The sequence below is a fragment of the Nycticebus coucang genome, chromosome 12 (assembly GCF_027406575.1).
Source record: "Nycticebus coucang isolate mNycCou1 chromosome 12, mNycCou1.pri, whole genome shotgun sequence".
NCBI classification, from domain to species: Eukaryota; Metazoa; Chordata; class Mammalia; order Primates; family Lorisidae; genus Nycticebus; species Nycticebus coucang.
Window position 1 is genome coordinate 20766839 of NC_069791.1, and position 19913 is coordinate 20786751.

Sequence of the window (19913 nt, forward strand, 5' to 3'; positions counted from 1 at the left end):
CAGGCACCAGCCACAACGCCCGGCTAGTTTTTGGTTACAGTTGTCATTGTTGTTTTGCAGGCCCTGCCTGGGTTTGAACCTGCCAGCCCTGGTGTATGTGGCTGGCACCCTAACTATTGAGCTACGGGCGCTGAGTCAGAGTTTTCTATTTCTTAATTTGGAAAATCATTTACTCAATTAGTAAAAATTTACTGACTGTTTAGAATTTGCTGGGCACTCTGCTGAGAATGTCATGGTATAAGAAAGTGCTCACTTTCAGGAAATTTTTACCTATATTACACAGTATTAAGCCCATTGTATTAAAGGACATGTTGTATTTAAGGCATAGCATACAGTAAGTGCTCAATAAAGGAGAGTTATTCACATTTTATGACACCATTCATAGCTATATTCATGTATTAAGGTACAGAGTTTACAATTTCACTTACAATTTTAAATTCAAATTAAATGACTTATCATAGTTTATATTTAACATTTCTAATTTATTGTGGTTTTATAATTAAAATATAAACTTATAAAAATATAAACAATAAAACTTCCAAAATAATTTATAGAACTTTTTGCACACCAAAAATAGGTTTCCTTTTCATACTCTTGCTACAGAAGTAATCATAACTATTCCGTGCATATTTCTTAAAAATTTTATGACTAGCATAGTTTAATAAATTGAGCAGAACAGAATTATATGGCAACTCACTGTACTATAAACACTTAACACATGCTTTCAGGTTAACTAGATTTCTTCTGAGATAAAATGTGATTATTCTCAAATACTCTTTAAAACATGTAAATGTGAGAAACACCACTTTTTGTTATGAAATTGCTCAGTAAATTAACTTTCACTAACTTTGGAATCCAACTCACTATCAATTTCAGAGAGCCATTTGGAAATAAACAGGAAAATAATACAAATTCTATAAAAGTTAAACTTGAGCACATGACAGACTCGGCACCCATTGTTCAGTGGTTAGTGCGCTGAAGTTGGTAGGTTCAAGCCCGGCCCAGGCCTGCTAAACAGCAATGACAACTGCAACCCAAATATAGCCGGGTGTTGCGGCAGGCACCTTTAGTCCCAGCTACTTGGGAGGCTGAGGCAAGACAATCGCTAAAGCCCAAGAGTTTGAGGTTGCTGTGACCTGTGACATCACAGCACTCTACCCAGGGTGACATAGTGAGACTCTGTCTCAAAAAAACAAACAAAAAAAAAACTTGGGCACATGACAATTGTTTCTTGGTAAGTAGAATATTCAGAGCTGTCCTACTTAGTATCATAACCCCTAAACACACAAGTCTATTTAAATTTAAATCCATTGAGGTAAACACCTAGTTCCCCAGTTATTCTAGCCACACTTTTAAGTACTCAGCGGCTTCATGTGGATAGTAGATACTGGCTGGATAGTGCAGATACAGACATTTACATCATCACAGAGAGTTCTCTGCATTGCTCTTGGGGGTTTTAAATAAAGCAGTATTTGCTATTTGCTATTTACAATACTGACCACACAGAAAATGAACTAGGAAGCTGAGTGTTTGACAGCCTATCTGAGTCTTCCCCCCACATCCTGATAAAATTCTTTGTCATGCTCTTTGACACATGAAGGTTACCCTAAAAAGACTTTCATTTCAGTGTAAGACATAACCTAAGTAAAGGCTCAGAAAACGAAGTGCATTTACTCAGTGTCTTTTGGGAAACTGGTGTTTCGAGTATTTTCTGAAAGAAATGGCTAATCCATGAGATCAATGCTTTCTCTGCAGCGCCTTCCAAACCTTTTCTTCTGAGCACCCCGTCCTTCTACTCGGCATGTTGCGGTGGGTCCTGTCAGCGCCCTGTGTCCTCTGCTGCTTTTTCAAGTAAGTTTATGCTTCATCAGCGATGCCTCAGTTATTCTGTAAACGAAAGCAGCAGGATTTAATGTGTTCTGGACAACTAATTGGTAATGCAGGGACAAGGAGCTAATTCCTCTCTAAAAATCACAGCACTCCTATTGAGGAGGTTTCCAGAGATTTATCAAGCCTCAGCACACTGAGCAATTGTGAGTGGTTTCTAACGGCATTGAAACCCATGGCGGACACCCCAAGGAGAGCGACTTGTTTCCCATTTGATATAAAAGATGTCAGAGGGTCCAGTTTGGCTCTTTCTGAAACATGTAGCAAAAACATCCTTTGCAGAAGTAAAAAAGAAAGGAAAAAAAAGCAAAAAAAAAAAAAAAAGATTGTGCTGCATGAAATTTCCATTTAGCCTGAAATGTGACCCAGAAAGTCACTAGGCATCTACAGAAAATAATTAAAAATGGTCACGATCATAAAAGGGATTAAGTCTATCCTTTTTATCTTCTTGAAGGAAACCAACCAGGGTTGCGGGAAATAATAGTATTTTCTTTTTCTTTTTTTTTTTCCCCTTTCTCTTTCTCCTATTCTTTTTTTTTGAAATACAGTATTTTCAAGAGAGCGCTGAACATTATAAAAACAAACTTCCAATAGTGTCTGTGGGAGGCATGAGAATGACAGACTTTTTTAAAACTTGTAGTGTGCACCACACACACTGTCACATGCGAGAAATGTCTAACTAAAAGTAAAGCTCACCGCGGTCTTGAGATTTGGGGGATCAGAAGAGAATGTGTAGGCAGAGAATTTGAGTTTGTGGTAAAGAAGTCTAGTGGAGGGGGGCATGTCTTTCAGCTGCTCGACAGAAAGCCTTTACTTTGGCTAACCACTTCGCCAGGTGAAAAGTGAAAGCCTTGAGTCAGGCTGAAGCCCTGAGCTCAATCACACTTGGATTCAGGTCTCTGCTCTCTGTGCTGTGTTTTATGAAGGTTTCAGGAGACCGGTGGCTGGATAGAATGATTCCTGACAAGTGAGGCAGCAAATGCTGGCCATTTAATGAGCTGCAAGCTCTCAGCATCTCTTTAGGGGGCTGATACTTTCCCACAGAGCATTTTACATGCCTGGGACCCAGCCACAAAGGGTGACAGAGCCGTGACCAATCGTCACTTTCACTTGACTCATCCACACGCGACCTCACCACGATTTTTCACTCTGCAGATGAACTTTAGGAACCATTTCACATGGAAAAGGCCTGGGCAAGGGTCACTTGCCCTTTTGTATGGACATAAAGCAGGGCTCTGTGTGTCGGTCTTTTCTCCTGTCTCACATTCCAAGTGAGTTTCTGGACACCATTTAAAGCACTTGACTGAAAAATAAGGCAGTGAATGAAACTGACTTTTATAGACTCATTCTAGCTCATCTTCCCATAGCACCCTGTCTACCTGAAAAGGGATTTAGTGGATGAGCTGAGTGTATACAGGGGCTTGCTGAATACATAGGACCCATTATCAACTGGGGGGATTGTTTATTAACCAGGACTGATACACTACTATTTTGGAAGTGACCTATTAATTGTCCATTTAACTAGAATGTATTGAATTCAAATAGAAAAATAGAAACCATGACTAAACCTTTTACTCGCTCCTTCAAGGTGGTCTCCTATGTGGGCAATTGAGGAGTGTTGTGCAAATTAAGGAGACATTTATCTCCTTATATTGGGAAAGACTTCTGAGTAGATCCTTAAAACCCAAATATCTGATACTATATCTTAGTAGTATCTCTGTGGAATTAAGTCTTCAATGTTGGATTTTGGAAGTGGAGATTAAAAGAGACCCCACCCTTTGTCTCAGTTATTTCACACTAGTGTAATAGTGGCTTTTACTTTAGCACGTCTCTGGCAGTTCAGGGAAATGGAAATGGATGAAAGAATTCCATGTAACAGGTGGACGTTCATGTATGCATGTGTGAATGTGCTGTTTTATAGTAGTATTTGAAGAGTCTCTAAGCCATAAAAGTTGAGCCAGTTCAGTAAACAGAGCACATAAAAGTAATTCTAAAGACAATTTCCAGATAACTTTATCTTCTCGACTGCTTGAAACATTGCAGGTCTCATTTTCCTCTGTCTGCTTCTTAGTCTTCCTCACTCTGTGCCTTTCACACGAGTGTTGTAAATGATGGTGTTTATCCCAAGAGGTTTATTAAGGCCTGTGTTTATCTATTTTAAAAAATAAACACATAAGCTGAAACTCAGCACAGCTCAGATTGAGGCTAGAAAACGCTGCATTTGGTTTTTCTGCATTTCTAAAGTTGGCATTTTAAAATAGTTTGGTGATGCCGCAAGTGTTTTTAATGAACAGTGGTGTCTCGTGTTATTACAATAGTTATAACTCCAAAATGAATTTCCTATTTTCTTATTTATGGTACGGACAGAAAATAATAATGAAATGGTGGAATTAAGCTGTCAGTAAAGAATTCTACACAAATAACCGTGATACCAAAGAACAGTTAATAAGGTTTCTATCTGTACAGTAATCTTTTTATTTAGGCATTTACTAGATTTCCTTTTTTCTTCTTTTTTAATAATAAGAATCGTTTTTACACCCAACCTTTCATATTCATTCAAAGGAGAATGAACTGTCCAAGAAAACTTGTATTAGTTTCAGCTTCGACAGCCAAGATTAAGGTTTATATTAAAAATTTTAATAATTGGTGCAATCAGTGGCCCTCATCATTGTTTCACAATATTAACTTCACTCTTTCCAAAAGAGTAGAATCAGATCAACACATTTCCAACTATACAAGTGAGATATCATTTCAACTCTTTTAATATGATTTTTGTTTAATATTGATTTGGTTGTAGTTGTTACCTTCTCAGATTTGCAGCCGACTTCTTGTTGCAATGTGGAAACGATCATTCAGCCAGTGCCCTTCTCACATATAGTTAAATAGTTTAATAAGTTATTTAAGCACAACCTTAAGAGTGGGGAAAAATTAAAAGGCAGAGGTAAAAGTTCTCCCATCCCCCAAAACAGTGTATGGAAAACTGATTACATCCATAAGGCTCCTTTCAAAATAACACATTTCACAAACAACATTAAATGAAAGTTATGGAAATTATGTAAATAGTGACTTTTTAAAAATGCTTGAAAAAAATATAAGCCTCTTAATTAGGTAGACTAGCTAATTGAATTAATCAGCTAATATTTTGCTTTGTCTTCGAGTACCCAACTTGAGTTCAACCTTTTGAGGGTTTTAGCCTTAAAAGATAAAGCTTAAATTCAGAGCAACATTATAAAAATCTATGCAGGGAAAATATTCTTTTGGGACAAAATGCTCTGCCTTTTTCTTGGGAAATGAATGTGTGTTGTGTATTTTGAGGTCATCATACTGTCTTCGTTTTCTTGTTAAGACTTGCAAGAACATAATATACTCTCCAAGTCTGAATTTAAGAATTTGTTGAAGGTGTTAGGGAAGAGATATTACCTTTCTTGCTGTGAATGTAGATTGGTTCTGTGAATTTCATGGTTGATGATGGGTAATTCATTGATTATTATTCTTGCCACCTGACCTGGCTGTGTTCTTTTTTTTTTTTTTTTTTACTGCTGTCGGCAGGAGTGGCCGGTAGGCTGACGAAACTGACCAGACCTATGGAAATTCACAAAAGGCTACATACAAATTTTTTAAAATAAGGATTCAACACTATAAGATCTTCAGAGTGATGTAATGTTTTTCTTTTTCTAATAGAGAAAGAAGCTTATTATATTGTCTAAAACATAAAAGAGTTTGTGCAATAAGTTGAATATATGTATTGACTTCTCAAAAGTGAAGGGAAGAGTGTCCCATAGATAAATGACATTTGGTCAACTAGGAAAAATGTTTAAAGGGATTAGAGACGGAAAGACAATAGATTGTCCAAGTTGGTGGCTCTGTGCAGCAGCTCTCAAGAAGGCAGTGACAGTATGGAGCAGCACTCCTGGCATGGAGACCTTTTCTTCCCAAATGTTCTTCAGCAGTCAGCGGGGTGGGGAAAGGGGTGGGTGATGGGTGGGGGAGGGGAGCTGCTGAGCATTATGGAGCATTTGTTCTTGATCTTACCTATAGCCCTGGCCTGGACGTAACATGAAATGTGAAAGGGCTGCTTGTGAAGTCCTGATTTTAGGTTTCCAAAAACAAGTGCACAAGTATGGAACAGGAGAGGGGGAGAATGGACGGAACAGAACAAAGTTGGAAAGAGGGGTCTGTTTGTGTCTGCAGAATGATGTGGAGATGCTGGAATGTGATTTTGGAAATGGGCTATGCAGAACAAGAGTCCTGCTGGGCTCTGAAATGGTCAGACTGTCTACCCCTGGACAGTTCTGGAGGCCACTTAGAAGTTATATTGAATGAACTCTCACATAAAACCAGGTGAAGAGGTTGGGAGCAACTAAAATAGTGAAGGAGCTATATGAATAGTCGGGAATCGCAAAAGAAATTGGCCTAGATGAGAGAAATGGTAGGGATAATATGAGAGTTATTTTTAAATTAGATCTACTGTGTGCTAAATAAAGGGTAGCATTGGGACCAATGAGTGGAGTTCAGAGGAAGTTAAATTTTGCGTTGATATAAGGGAAATATTTTCTAGTAAATTAAGATTTATGTTAAGTAGTGTTATATAGCATTTTCCAATAATATATTTTGTAGAGATTGGAGGATAGATTTTTTTAATCTGCTTGTATCTTCTCTTTCCAAACTTCAAATCTTCAGAAATTGCCTAAGACATACATACAGTTGAAAATAAGGAGGTAAGGAAGTTCTTCATGGAAGAGAAAATCCTGGGAGAAATCCCTTCCACTGAAGAATAGGAGTCAGAAGTTTCAGTTCCGAGGAATGTGGAGCAGGAAAACATGTGCTCACAGAAAGAAAGCATCCCCCATTTGAGGAAAGCTGGCTCCATGAGGGAGAGGCACAGCTTCAGGGCTACAAAGAACTTACTTTTGAGGAAATAGTTAATGGAGGCTGATGGCATTTCAGCTGGCCTGTTGGAGAGGCCTGGATTAAACAAATGCTTCCCTGTTTCTTCCATCTCTTAGAAGCCATTGACTGTATATTAAAGGATGAAAGAATTCTGTTTTTGAAACCATTATTGGTAGCCTCTGGCTTGAGTTCTCCTGAAATAATCTTATATGTATGTGGGTGTATTTTTTTACTAAAAACTTTGAGAGGTCTAGATTCAGTGGTGCTTCATAGACTTGTGCTGTCACTTTGCTTACAAAGTCAGAGGGATACTAGGTTAGGAATTAAGGTTTTTTTTTTTTTTGCAGTTTTTGGCCAGGGCTGGGTTTGAACCTGCCACCTCCGTCATATAGGGCTGTATATATGTAGGCGCCCTACTCCTTTGAGCCACAGGCACCGCCCAGGAAATAGTTTTTAATATGGAAAACTGTTAGAAAGCAAAGCTTAAACAAATGACCTGGCTTATTAGAAGTGGCTTTTATAGAGCACATCTTGGCCCCCTGTGACCTCAGGTTAGCCTGGATTGGAAATAGAGGCTGGGATGTAACAGGAAAAAGAGCAAGGCCAGGACCAGAGCAGGAGCTAGAAGCCACAGTGGGGCAGAGGGCAGCCCCTGGACATGCTTTCCAGGGCTTCTTGGAGCAATAGGTGAAATAATATGGGACAAAGGGAGCTGGCTAAAATGAGACCAGTAGTCCTGAGTCCAGGTGAGTCTAAACATCATACAAGTTATTGGTGTGCTGTTTACAGGATGGGATTCTGTTGGAGTGCAGTAGTGGAAAGGCGGGACAGAGCTGCAGCTATTTGCTGTTGGGCTGGGTATGGAAAGTGACTGTGTAGGGTCACTTTTTGTCCTGTAGTGCTTATTGACTGCTATAACTGGCACTGTCCTGTCTTCGGACTTGGGACGTGTTTTCTAGAGGTTGAGGTGTAGAGAGAGGCAGTGGTACTTCTGGGTTATCTAATGCCTGTCTCTGTCTTCCCTTGTCTTGCTTCCCCCACGGAATCCAGCACACACTGCACCCTCCACTGGCAGTGGCCTTTTTCTAACCCTTCCTACAGAGTTTCCTGGAGGAGGGCGGCTCGCGAGTGTCTCAGGATCATCACAGGGAGTTCCTCCCCCAGGCGATTCTGCCCTTTGAAAATGACTCTCCTCATCCACCTACCTCTTTTCCTGCCCACTCCTGACTTTGACCATCTTTTGACAATCGTTGGTATAATTTTAAAGAGCATTGATTTGCCTCACTTTGATTTGATGTTTGGCTTCAATTGCACAATTTAACTTTCAGGAGCTTTAGTTTTTTCCTGTGGAAAATGGGAATGGTAATGTCTACTTCTGGAGATTGTTGTGAAGATTATGTGACACGATGTGTGTAGTTGGCGTATATGTCAGCCCAGATTGAACCCCAAGTATATATGGAAGCTGCATCATAAAATTGTGGTAGTAATATGAGAATGATATCCCCAAATTGATAGAGCCTGTGGCACTTTGCATTGGTGGCCCTAGCTTTCAAAGCCTCATTTCTGCTACATGCATGATATGCCATAGCTGTTTATTTTTATTTTATTTGTTATTTTTTTTGTCATATGGCTCAGGTCTCTATACAAGTCACACATTTGTCATACTTATCTGTTGTTTGGAGCTTTTCTATAGCTTCTGAGAGATTTTTGTGTCACCAACGAGTTCTTAAAGTCCACATGTATGTTATGAAGGCATAAATTTGGATACTTACTGGTATGCTTAGAAGGTATCGAATGGGGTAAGTTCATCAGCGTGGTTTATGGTGAGACCCAGAGATAGCCCATGAAAGACTCGTGGGTGAGCCATGGGAAGAGCATCGATGGTCGTCATAGCAGCATTGCTTTCTGTAGGAACCCGAGGCACATCACCTTACAAGCATGATTTGTGTATTGAGACCAACACTAGGAGAAGCAGGGAAAGGAAGAATGCCATATTCTTTATCTTTTTCATATTTTTTGCTTACCCATTGGTTGGTTGTATTTGTGGTTGTTATAGGGCACAGAAGCCTGAGGACTAGACCCAGGAGTTAACTCTTTGACTCTCACAACCACTCCTGGTCTCTCTCCTTTCAAGACTGAGTGCTGGATTGAGCTCATGACCCACAAAATGTTAGTATTTTGTGTGATGGAGAGAATAATTTATTCATAGGAAAACATTTAGGTTTCTTTATTAAAAGATTAAAGGAATTAAATGAGCTCTATGTCCCCATCATTTTAAGATGTGGATATTGGTGAAGATGGGGCTAAAAAAGTTGAATCATGAGCTTTACCTGTAAAAACTCCACTTAGTAAAAATAAGTAATGTAGGTATTTTTTCTACTACATTTTTAGGGCCATAAATTCTTTTTGGATTGTGTATGATATAAGAAGTTTTATTAACGCAGGCAGCAACTGTGGCTCAAGGAATAGGGCGCTGGCCCATATACTGGGGTGGCAGGTTCAAGCCTGGCCCCGGCCAAAACTGCAAAAAAAAAAAGTTTTATTAGCATAAAAATATTTTCCTTTTTAGAATGCACTCAGTAGAGATTAGAAGCCTTAAATGGGCCCACGTCAGCAGGGCTGTGTTCTCAACCTGTGGATTGCGACCCCTTTGGGGGTCAAAGGACCCTTTCACAGGAGTCGCCGAAGACCATTGGAAAACACACATTTCTGATGGTCTTAGGAACCGGGACACCGCTTCTCTATCTGAAAGTAATTTTATGGTTGGGGGTCACCACAACATGAGGAATTATATTAAAGGGTGCGGCATTATGAAGGTTGAGAACCACTGTTCTAGAGGCTCTGCCGAGAATCTGCTTCTTGCTTTTGGCAGCTTCTCCAGCTGCCTGCATTCCATGGCTCATAGCCCCTTCCTCCCTACTCAGAGCAAGAAGTGTAGCATCTTCAAATCTCCCCCTGACTCTGACCCCCTAATTTTCATCCTTCTTTCACTTACAGAGACCCTTGTGATTATTTTGAGCCTACACCTGGTAATCTAGGCTACTCTCCTCATCTCAAGATCAGTTGACTAGCTACCTTAACTCCATTTCCACCCTTGATTACCCCTTGCCGTGCAGTGTAACATATTCACAGGTAGGGCATTTCTGAGAGGGCTGTTCTGTCTGCTACCTTGGGGAAGCAGAACAAGTGAGTGAGTGATGGATGAATGCATGTAAACTCTCCAAGGGTGGAAGAGTATTGTGCTGGTCACAAAGGCAGAAAAAACAATGTTTCTTGCCTGAAGGAGTTGATAATCAGTGGACTTGGTGGAGAGTGCACAAGAAGTTCTCCAACTCCCCTTTCGATTCTCAGATTGAACATCTCTGACTCTTGTGAGCTTTCCCTGACTTTGCAGATGGAGATCAGACCCCTCTTTAGAATGCTTCATCACACGTGTGATGCTAGTTCAAGAATTTCCCCACTATTAGATTTTATAGGTAATGAGGGCAGCGAAACGTGTCACTTTAATTCCTCAACATGTAATATTGAGTAGGTGCCTGACATAGGGCAAGTGTTCAAAAATTTGTTTAAAAAATGGATACACTTATGTAAAAAAAATAAAAAATAAAAATGGATAGAAAAATAAATGAAGAAGGAAAGAAAAACAAATTATCTACTCCGTTCTTGCGCTGGGGCTTTGTTAAGTCGGGCCCATGGCATGCAAAACTGAGGGGGCAACCATGTATTTAACACCCCCTCGCCCCCCAGTGGGGGAGCAAAGAGCATTTATCAGATTCTCAGAGGAGCCCATAACCACAAAGAGGTTGAGAAGCACTGCTCTAAGTGTGCGGAGTTGAGAGGAGATAATTCGGCCATAAAACAAAGTAGAAGGGTACGATATTATCGTGGAAAAACCGACTCCTCTCTAAAGCTAACTGGGCCTTTTGTATCTTTCCCTCCACTGCTAGGAGAAGAGAGTGTGCTGCCTCTCTTGACACAGGACTCTAATTCCAAAGCGCGGAGGGGCATTTTAAGAAGAGCTGTCTTTTCTGAGGACCAGAGAAAGGCTTTGGAGAAAATGTTTCAGAAGCAGAAATACATCAGCAAAACAGACCGAAAGAAGCTTGCCGTCAACTTGGGACTAAAGGAATCACAGGTATTAACGAGCAGGAAGATGTCTGCTGTTCTAGATTTCTGAAGGAATAGCATGAAATCCATTTATTTGACAAATGTTTCTTGTACTAGGCATGGCGCTGGACTTTGAGGAGTTTGTGAAATGCCTTTCATAATTTCTTTTTTTTTTGGTGGGTGGAAATACACGTCACAATTCTAGTCGGAAATAGGCCCATTTGCTGAGAGATCTAGGCTTTTGCGTTGGGCTGAAGAATGAAGAGAAATGCTAAGGATGTGGCATTTGCATTATAAATTGTTCGCTCTGTGTTCAGAGAAACAGGGTAAATAATTCCTTACAAGAGCAGGGATCAGTTTTCCTGTCTTTCTTTTCATTTCCAATCTGAAATGAAAGCATGAATGAGTGACTCATGAATAACTCTCAATGGGTCTCATTATTTTCCACTTGGGGTTTATGTCAAGGACGGTTAAGAAATTTCACATTTCAGCACTCGCATACCTTTCTTGTGCATTGATGTTTTAAGGTAATTATCAGTGAAACTTTCTGGCCTTTTGGAGCTACACATTATTTAATGATTGGCCTACTTATTTTGTAAATAATTAACACCACAAGGCACTAGCATTTTCTTATTTAATCTTCCTTATAATCACCATATAGAATAAGCACTATAATCATCCTCATTTTCTAAATGAAAAAAATGTAGAGAATTGAACACAGGTCCAATGTCATGCAGCAAAGCTATTTTGGAGCTAGACTTTCATCCCAGGCAGCCTGAATCTGGGAGTGTGTTTTCCTTAACCTGGAATCACCATGTACAGTCGTGCAGGGTAATCATCGGGCAAGGGCATCTGGCCCAAAGGGATGGTGGCAACTGGAAGGCAGCAGGAGCTCTGCTTGCCAAGCTGAGCCTCCTGGTGCAGCCCTCCATCCACCTGGTTCTTGCTGAAATAGCACACAGAGACAACAGGGCTAACAGAGGCTTCTTTTCAACTACCGCGCTCTACTATGATTCCTTACTGCAAATGACCTGGTGTTTAACATAGAACCTTATAAAACCAGTTATTATTGGACGAAACTCTCCTTAACTTTGCTTCCTTTCCCTGGGTAAGTGATCTGTCTACAAACCTCCATGCATACACCCTAGCTTTTTAGAGCGATGGAAAGAAAAATGTGGTATAGTTGAGGGTACTTGGCCTGGGTCGGTCAGTCTGTGCTCTCCTTGCCATGAGGTACTAATGAATCTGTGACCTTAATTGGTTGCTCTGTGCCTCAGTTTCTCACTTAAAAATAGGAATGAATATAGGAATTCTATCTGTAACACAGAGCAATTTTATGATATAACATATAAATCAGTAGCTGTATCTTGACGGTCTGTTATGTGCAAGATACTATGGTAGGTAGACAGTAAAAGGGAATATTGATAAATATTGATTTGTACCCCAGGAACATCCACACCTGGTAGAAACTTGTGAAAAGTGAGGTAACAACGTATAAGTTCTGACAATTAAGTTTTCAAACTCTTCCTAGAAAAAGTACTACATACCTCATTGCTGAATATCACCATGGTCACCAGATGGCCAAGGGAAGGACTTCAAAGACAGCTGTAGTGCTATTCAGCAATGAGGTCTGTAGCACTTTTTCTAGGGTGAGTTCATGAACTTTATTGTCAGGCCTTGTACGACGATAGCTCCAATGGCCGTTCCAGAAAAAGAATTCCAAAATCACTTTGAAGGATGGTTTAGGGACTGCATAGCTGCCTAGCTTCCGAAGGGGAGTACCTCAAAAGTGACTGTGGTGATATTCAGCAATGAGATCTGTGGCAATAGGGCATCAGTAATTCCCAAAGTTATGCACCTCTCTGCAACTTTATGTTAATCTCCATCTCTGGAAAGGGCAGCCTTATGGCTGGTCCATGTACCCCTAGGAAGTCTAGTGATAGAACGAGGCTGTTAGCCTGAGGACTGCATGGGGGTTCAGTAGGCCTGGCCTGTATCTGTCTCATTGGTATGAAGTCCCCATAGTCAGAGGGAGAAAATATGCAGGTTTGGAAGATTGGAGAGCCTCTGATTGAGTTGGAACTTGATGTAGGTGTTAAAAGATGGAAGGTAGCTGGGTTCCATCTGACGGTGCTCTGAGAAATTGTAGAAACCTCTGATCATACATATGTTCATAAAAGAGAGACTTTTGAAAAGAAAATGCAACAGCCATATTAAAAAAATATTTGTAGTGGGGGACGACCATAATTTCTTTTTTTTTTTTTTTTTTTTGTAGAGACAGAGTCTCACTTTACTGCCCTCGGTAGAGTGCCGTGGCGTCACACAGCTCACAGCAACCTCCAGCTCTTGGGCTTATGTGATTCTCTTGCCTCAGCCTCCCAACCAGCTGGGACTACAGGCGCCTGCCACAACACCTGGCTATTTTTTTGTTGTTGCAGTTTGGCCGGGGCTGGGTTTGAACCCACCACCCTCAGCATATGGGGCCGGCGCCCTACTCACTGAGCCACAGGCGCCACCTGACCATAATTTCTAGTCCAATTCGTATTCTGTCTTCTGATTCTCATCCATAGGTACATAGTTCTAAAATCAGTGGTTCTCAACCTTCCTAATGCCACAGCCCTTTAATACAGTTCCTGTGAGTCACGACCCACAGGTTGAGAACCGCTGTTCTAAATATTATTATTAATAAACTTTAATTATATTGTTTTTAAAATTCAGATGGCTCTGGAATAAATGTTTTTCTCATATCAAATTGGGTGAAACATCTTTGAAGCAATTTAAAATTTTCCTTTTTGCATATAGAGAGAGTACCAAAAATGTATACACATTTTTAAGAACATAAAAGCTACATTAAATTTGTAATACTCAAGTCACATTTGGCTTCTGCAGTTACAAGAGGTGCTTAGCATGACTTATATTCATCTCTCATTGTTGATATATATTATTACAATTTTAATAGTTTTTTTTCCCTTTCTTAAAATGTGCATACATTTTTTTGGTACCGTCTGCATATCAATTACACAATTATACATGGTATTTATTATGGTAAACTCAGACAAAAGGGAAATTAGTAAATTTACAAATGAAAACTCATCTTACTCCCCTCCAGTTCAACTACATGATTTTATAAATGGCTTTCATTTGAATTTATTGACATATCATGTATTATTTAAAATAATTTTATCTGTCTGTTGTATATGCACAAATGTAACACAAACACTTGCACGCTTGCCATGTGTTCTTATAGTTGATGTTACTCAGTCCTTACAAAGAGCCATGAAGTAGCAGTGTCTGTTATCCCTGTTTTATAAACGAAGATGCTGTATATATATTTTAAAATAAAACTGAGATCATACTGTGCATATACTTTGGCTTTTTCTGAAGAAGAGTACAAATCACCTGTATAACTAGCTTACAAATCGAGTTGTAGAAGCCAGGACTCTCCGTGCCCCTAAATATCCCTCCTGAAGGGTAGCTACTATTCTGACTTCTGCCAACATAGATTACTTACTTTATATAAAAAACATTCAGAATGATTTACATAAATAGAATCATACCGATGCTTTTGTATATGGCTTCTTTTACTTGACAGTATATTTGCGAGATTTTTTTTTTTGCAGTTTTTGGCTGGGGCTGGGCTCAAACCCACCACCTGCAGCATATGGGGCTGGCACCCTACTCCTTTGAGCCACAGGCACCTATTTGCGAGATTTTTTTATGTTGTCATAAAACATACTCATTCATACTTACTGCTGTCTGGTGTGACCATTACTTGGTGTACCATAATTTACCCGTTTACTCATGGTAGACAGATGTCCGTAATTTTTGGCTATTATGCATAATGCTGCTGACACTATGTATTATTTTGTGCTTTGAGTTTTTTTCTTACCAAATGTGGGATGCATCCTTCTGTGGCAGTACAGACGGATGTGCTTCATCTTGTATCTTGTGCTTACTAGCAGACTGTGGTATAGATATCCTCAACTTTAACTCACTTTCAGTTTTCACTACTGGGTATCTTTACACATTTTAAAAATATTTTTGTAAGATAGGGAACTAGGAGTAGGATTGATGTATTGAAGAGTAGGTACTTTTAAAATTGTAATAAATTAAAAATTCCTTTCCAAACACAGTATAGTATCAAATTAGATACAAAATTATATTACATTTTCACTCATATTAACAAATAAAACCTTTTTGCAAAGACTCCGTCATTTATCATTTTTTTTTTTTTTTTTTTTATTGTTGGGGATTCATTGAGGGTACAATAAGCCAGTTACACTGATTGCAATTGTTAGGTAAAGTCCCTCTTGCAATCATGTCTTGTGTCACATTTATCATTTTTTTAAAAAATGGCCTCCCTACCCTCGTAAGCAATGGTGTTTGTTATTTTTTAATTTGAATTTTTCTATCAGACCTAGAAGAGCTTTTTATTATTGTACTGGCTATTCGTCACCTGTGAATTTGGCTTTTCATGGCTCATCATTTTTCCATCATATTTTATTGTTCATATGTTGTGATTACCTTGTTAATCAAAAATTTTGGAATGTTATGGTTAGTAAGATTTTCCTATTACAGATGTTGCAGAAGTCCTCTCCAAGTTTGTAGTAAAATACACATAACATAAAATTTAGCATTTCGACCTCTAAGTGTTCAGTTCTGTGGCATTAGGTACATTTACAGTGTTGTGCAGCCATCACCACTATCCATCTCCAGAATATATTTTTAATCTTGTGAAACTGAAATTCTGTATCCCCTAAACAGGGACTCCTCTTTTCTCTCTACCCTCAGTCCCTGGAAACCACCGCTCTACTTGGCTTCTGTGAATGCCTCTTCTAAGGATCTCATAGGAGTGGAATCATATAGCATTTGTCCTTTGTGACTGACTGGCTTATCTCTGTTGTCAGAATTTCCTTCCTTTGAAAGCTTTTAATATTGTACCTATAATTTTGTATGTGCATACCACACTTTGTTTATCCATTAGTCTGTCCATGGACATGTGATTGCTTCCACTTTTTTGGTGATTGCGAATAACCCTGCTATGAACATGGGCTAAATGTCTTTTTAAGACTCTGCTTTTAATTCCTTTGGGTAGTTTCTGGCTTTTTCATATGTGTATGAGATGTTGATTTGTGCAGAAATTTCTCATTTTTATGTATTCAGCTACTGTCTATCTTTTCCTTTGTGGCTTCTTCTGTTTTATGTCATAGTAAGAAAATGTTCATCTCCCAGGACTGTAATGATAACTTCTTATATTTTCTTCTAGAACTTTTATAGTTTTCTGTTTAGTGATTTTATCCACCTGTACTTTGTTTTGTGTATTTTCTGAGAGGTATACAAATGTATACATTTGTCCCAGCACCATTGATTGTGAAGAAACTCAGTTTTGTTTTGTTTTTTTTGCATGGAGATATCACTTAACAAATAGTTCTAGAAATACAGAGAAGCTAAGGGAAGAAGAAAATAATGAATGTGATGATAAAGGAAAGAATCACTAGTGGGAATAAATAGCTTTCTCAGTGAAAACCCATTAGAAATACTTGGCATGCTTTCTAAGAGTAAATGCCCACTGCAGATAATAAATGAGTTTATAAATAGAACCAAACGCATTGCTATGTATGCGTTAGTACTGTTTTCTTATGAAAAGCCTTAATCACAGGATTGTAACAGAGATAGCAGTCTTTTGCACTAAATTGCCTGGGGTAGATTTCCTTTTGCAGCCATTTTGAACATTGCCAGTCAAGTCAAAAGAACGAACAAATTGTTTTACCAATCTGAAAAGACAATCCCAGAATATTTTCCTTCATTCAGAGAAATATTTGGTTGGTATGCTTTCATAATTGTTTCTTCAGGTAAAAATTTTCCCATTTTTGTTTTAAAAACAGAAATCTAATACATTGTCACAGTAAAGGTACGATGTCATACACAAGAATAGGATGTGAGTGGCTTCTAAGATACCAGGAAACCAATTGTGAAGTTTTCTACTCAGACACAGCTGACTACACAGTGGATAAAGAGGAAAGTTAATAAAAAAAGAGAGACTCAAGTGAAATGGGAGGGGGTATGGCTCAAATTAGGAGCCACCATCCTAAGTGCTTTTAACTTAATTACATACAATTAATTGTTATTTATGGAGCGTAATTCTTAGGTTTTTGATGAATCCTGGGAGTAATCAACTTGGAAACTGTATAAAGCCTGCAGTTCATCCAAACATTATAAAATGTATTCTTCATTTAGTCTCAAAAAGCTCCCGATGAGGTCTGAACATTAACAAGCTCCTGAGCACTGGAGTCAGATAGTCATGGATTCCATTTTACTAATTGAATGACCTTGAGTTGGTTAATCTTTCCAGACTTGAGGTTTTTTTCACATGTGAAGTGAGGAGTTCTTTCAGCTATGGGGAGAATCACATTATAAATGCACCTTGTGGGCGGCGCCTGTGGCTCAAGGAGTAGGGCGCTGGTCCCATATGCCGGAGGTGGCGGGTTCAAACCCAGCCCCGGCCAAAAGAAAAAAAAAAATAAATGCACCTTGTGTGCATAGCCTGATGCCTGGCTCAGAGTCAACACTCAGAGGCTATCGTGAGCCATTACATTTCCTTTGAATAAATAATTTAGCACATGCTAAGTGATGTTTTTAAATATCTAAGAGCTAAATCAGTTTCAGAAGATTTTAAACGTACAGCATGTAACCAATTTACCTCCATCTTTTTGTTTCAGAAGTAGGTATGGGGGTATCAGATTGAAGTTAATTTTCCAGCTATTTTTTTTTTAAGGCATCTAAGTGAAAATCCACAAGGACTTTGCCAAGTTGGCTTTCAGACTGAGCTATCTGGTAGAAGGGATAGTAGAAGCAATTACTGTTTAAAATGCTGAAGTGAAATAACTTGGAATAAGTGATCATTTTGTCCAATTATTTTGTCAATAGGTGAAAATTTGGTTTCAGAACAGAAGAATGAAATGGCGGAATTCCAAAGAAAAGGAAGTTCTTTCTAACAGGTGTATCCAAGAAGTAGGCCTTCAAGAGGATCCCCTCTCACGATCGGCTTTGGGGTTTCCTGCTTCATGTCCTTCAATGTGGGAAGTCTCCCAGCCACACTCAAGTCCAAGAAGGAGGGAGAATTCTCCAGAACCTTCAGAAAGACTACTCCAGGGAAGTTCAGGGGCACCGCTCCCAGAAGGAAAGTCAATGCAAGGTGCCTTATATTTATGTTCTGAAGAAGAAGCTGGAAGCAAGGGTGTACTTACGGGGGCCATCTGAGTGGACTATACTAATAACATTTGGACTCTAAAGCCAGCTAGCAGGTACCTCATCAGTGCCTAAAACCTAACAGCTTTGGTTCGATGTATGAACTAATGCTTTAGGATATCCACTCGTGTGGATTTAGCCCTAGACTCAGCTTAATTTGTAAGTGGATGCAACTGAAGAGACTAAGAGCCGCTGGCTCAGTCACTGCTCTGAGTATGTGTATATGTGCTTCTGTCTCCGTGTCTGTATACATATAGAAATCATTGTTAAGATACATTAGTAGAAAGTAGTTCCTCTTAAAAACATTGCATTGAGGGTGGCGCCTGTGGCTCAGTGAGTAGGGCCCCGGGCCCCATACGCCGAGGGTGGTGGGTTCAAACCCAGCCCCGGCCAAACTGCAACAAAAAATAGCCGGGCGTTGTGGCGGGCGCCTGTAGTCCCAGCTGCTCCGGAGGCTGAGGCAAGAGAATCGCTTAAGCCCAAGAGTTAGAGGTTGCTGTGAGCCGTGTGACGCCACGGCACTCTACCGGAGGGCAGTATAGTGAGACTCTGTCTCTACAAAAAAAAAAAAAGAAACATTTCATTGAGCAAATTCATTTGGAGAAAAATAAACCATTGGTAGAATATTATTAATTTTTGGAGAGCAATGGAAAGTTTAGAATTCAGTCCAAACTTTTATCCACAGAACATGTGTTTAAAAATTCTCTGTTTTCTGGGGTTTTTTGGTATCCAATTGTAAGTGAATTCTAACAGCTCTACTCAGCAGTTGTAATCAGCTGAGCCACTATTAGATACAGACACTGAAAAGATACATTAAAATGAACCCAAAGGCAAATTAGACAAAGTTCTGAATACAACTACTAAGTATCTTCAATTTCCAAATCTCTGAACTTTTTCCAGGTCATGGCTGAGGGACGGAGGTTCTCATTGAAATAATAGTAATTTTTTGATCACTTCTTTGTAAGGATGGTTCTAGAATAGGGTTTGCAAAATAAAATGCCTTTAAGGGCCTGTATAGGTAAATAGAAGGCATAACCCACTGAAGATATTTGAGTTCAATAATCTTTCAAATACTGTGTTGACAAAACAAAACGTGTGCCAAGCAGTTTGTGACTTCTGGTCCAGATTAAAGAAAGCTGGTGTCACCATTCTTAAAACATTCCTTATTGGACTTAAAAACACTACGCAGATAGCATCTAGGATGGTTTCTGTTTGTGGTTCTGGTTATAGACTTGATTTTTCACTTAAGTGGCATACGCTATACACGTTAGATTATTTTTATGTATTAACAAACATCACATAGATGTTTTATGTTTTTCGACTACCCTAAATTAGTATTTTCCTAAAACTGTGTTTCTGGTAACGATTTACTTAATCCAGAAATTTTTACTCAAGGTCCAAGAAAAAATTGTTTCACTTTGAAGGAAATGAAGCAGAAACAGGAAATGATGTGGTTTTGAATTAAGCTGTTATTAATCTGTGGACAAGAAACATTATTAGAAGTTTATTATGTGGCATTTTGATAGTGAGCAAGGAACGATGGTGACTTGTAATATACATAACTTCTCAGCTATAGACTTTTGAGTGGTGAGAAAAGGTAATATTCCAGAAGATAATGGTTTTAATCAACATCAGGAAATTATTTTTCATGAATGGAATTTGAACTGATGTGTGTTAACCCTTGTCTTTGTCCACAATCTTTTACTTACGTGTAAAAGTCATCTTAGAAGCTTGTCTCAGTGCCTCATTGTGGGGAATGGGGGCAGGGATCTCCTGACAGC

At 39.1% G+C, this 19913-nt stretch overlaps 1 protein-coding gene across 2 annotated transcripts in view; it reads left to right on the forward strand.

Moving 5' to 3' along the window:
- Positions 1–18443, forward strand: part of DBX2 (developing brain homeobox 2) — a 33378-nt gene extending 14935 nt beyond the window's left edge. The window contains exons 2-4 of one of the 2 annotated variants that reach the window (XM_053556049.1): positions 1756–1851; positions 10725–10912; positions 17812–18443. In XM_053556049.1, the coding sequence (XP_053412024.1) occupies positions 1756–1851; positions 10725–10912; positions 17812–18144 (617 nt within the window). In that variant the 3' untranslated portion in view covers positions 18145–18443. The remainder of the gene's footprint in view (positions 1–1755; positions 1852–10724; positions 10913–17811) is intronic. The other variant, XM_053556050.1, reaches the window with a different exon arrangement.
- The last annotated feature ends 1470 nt before the right edge of the window (positions 18444–19913 follow it).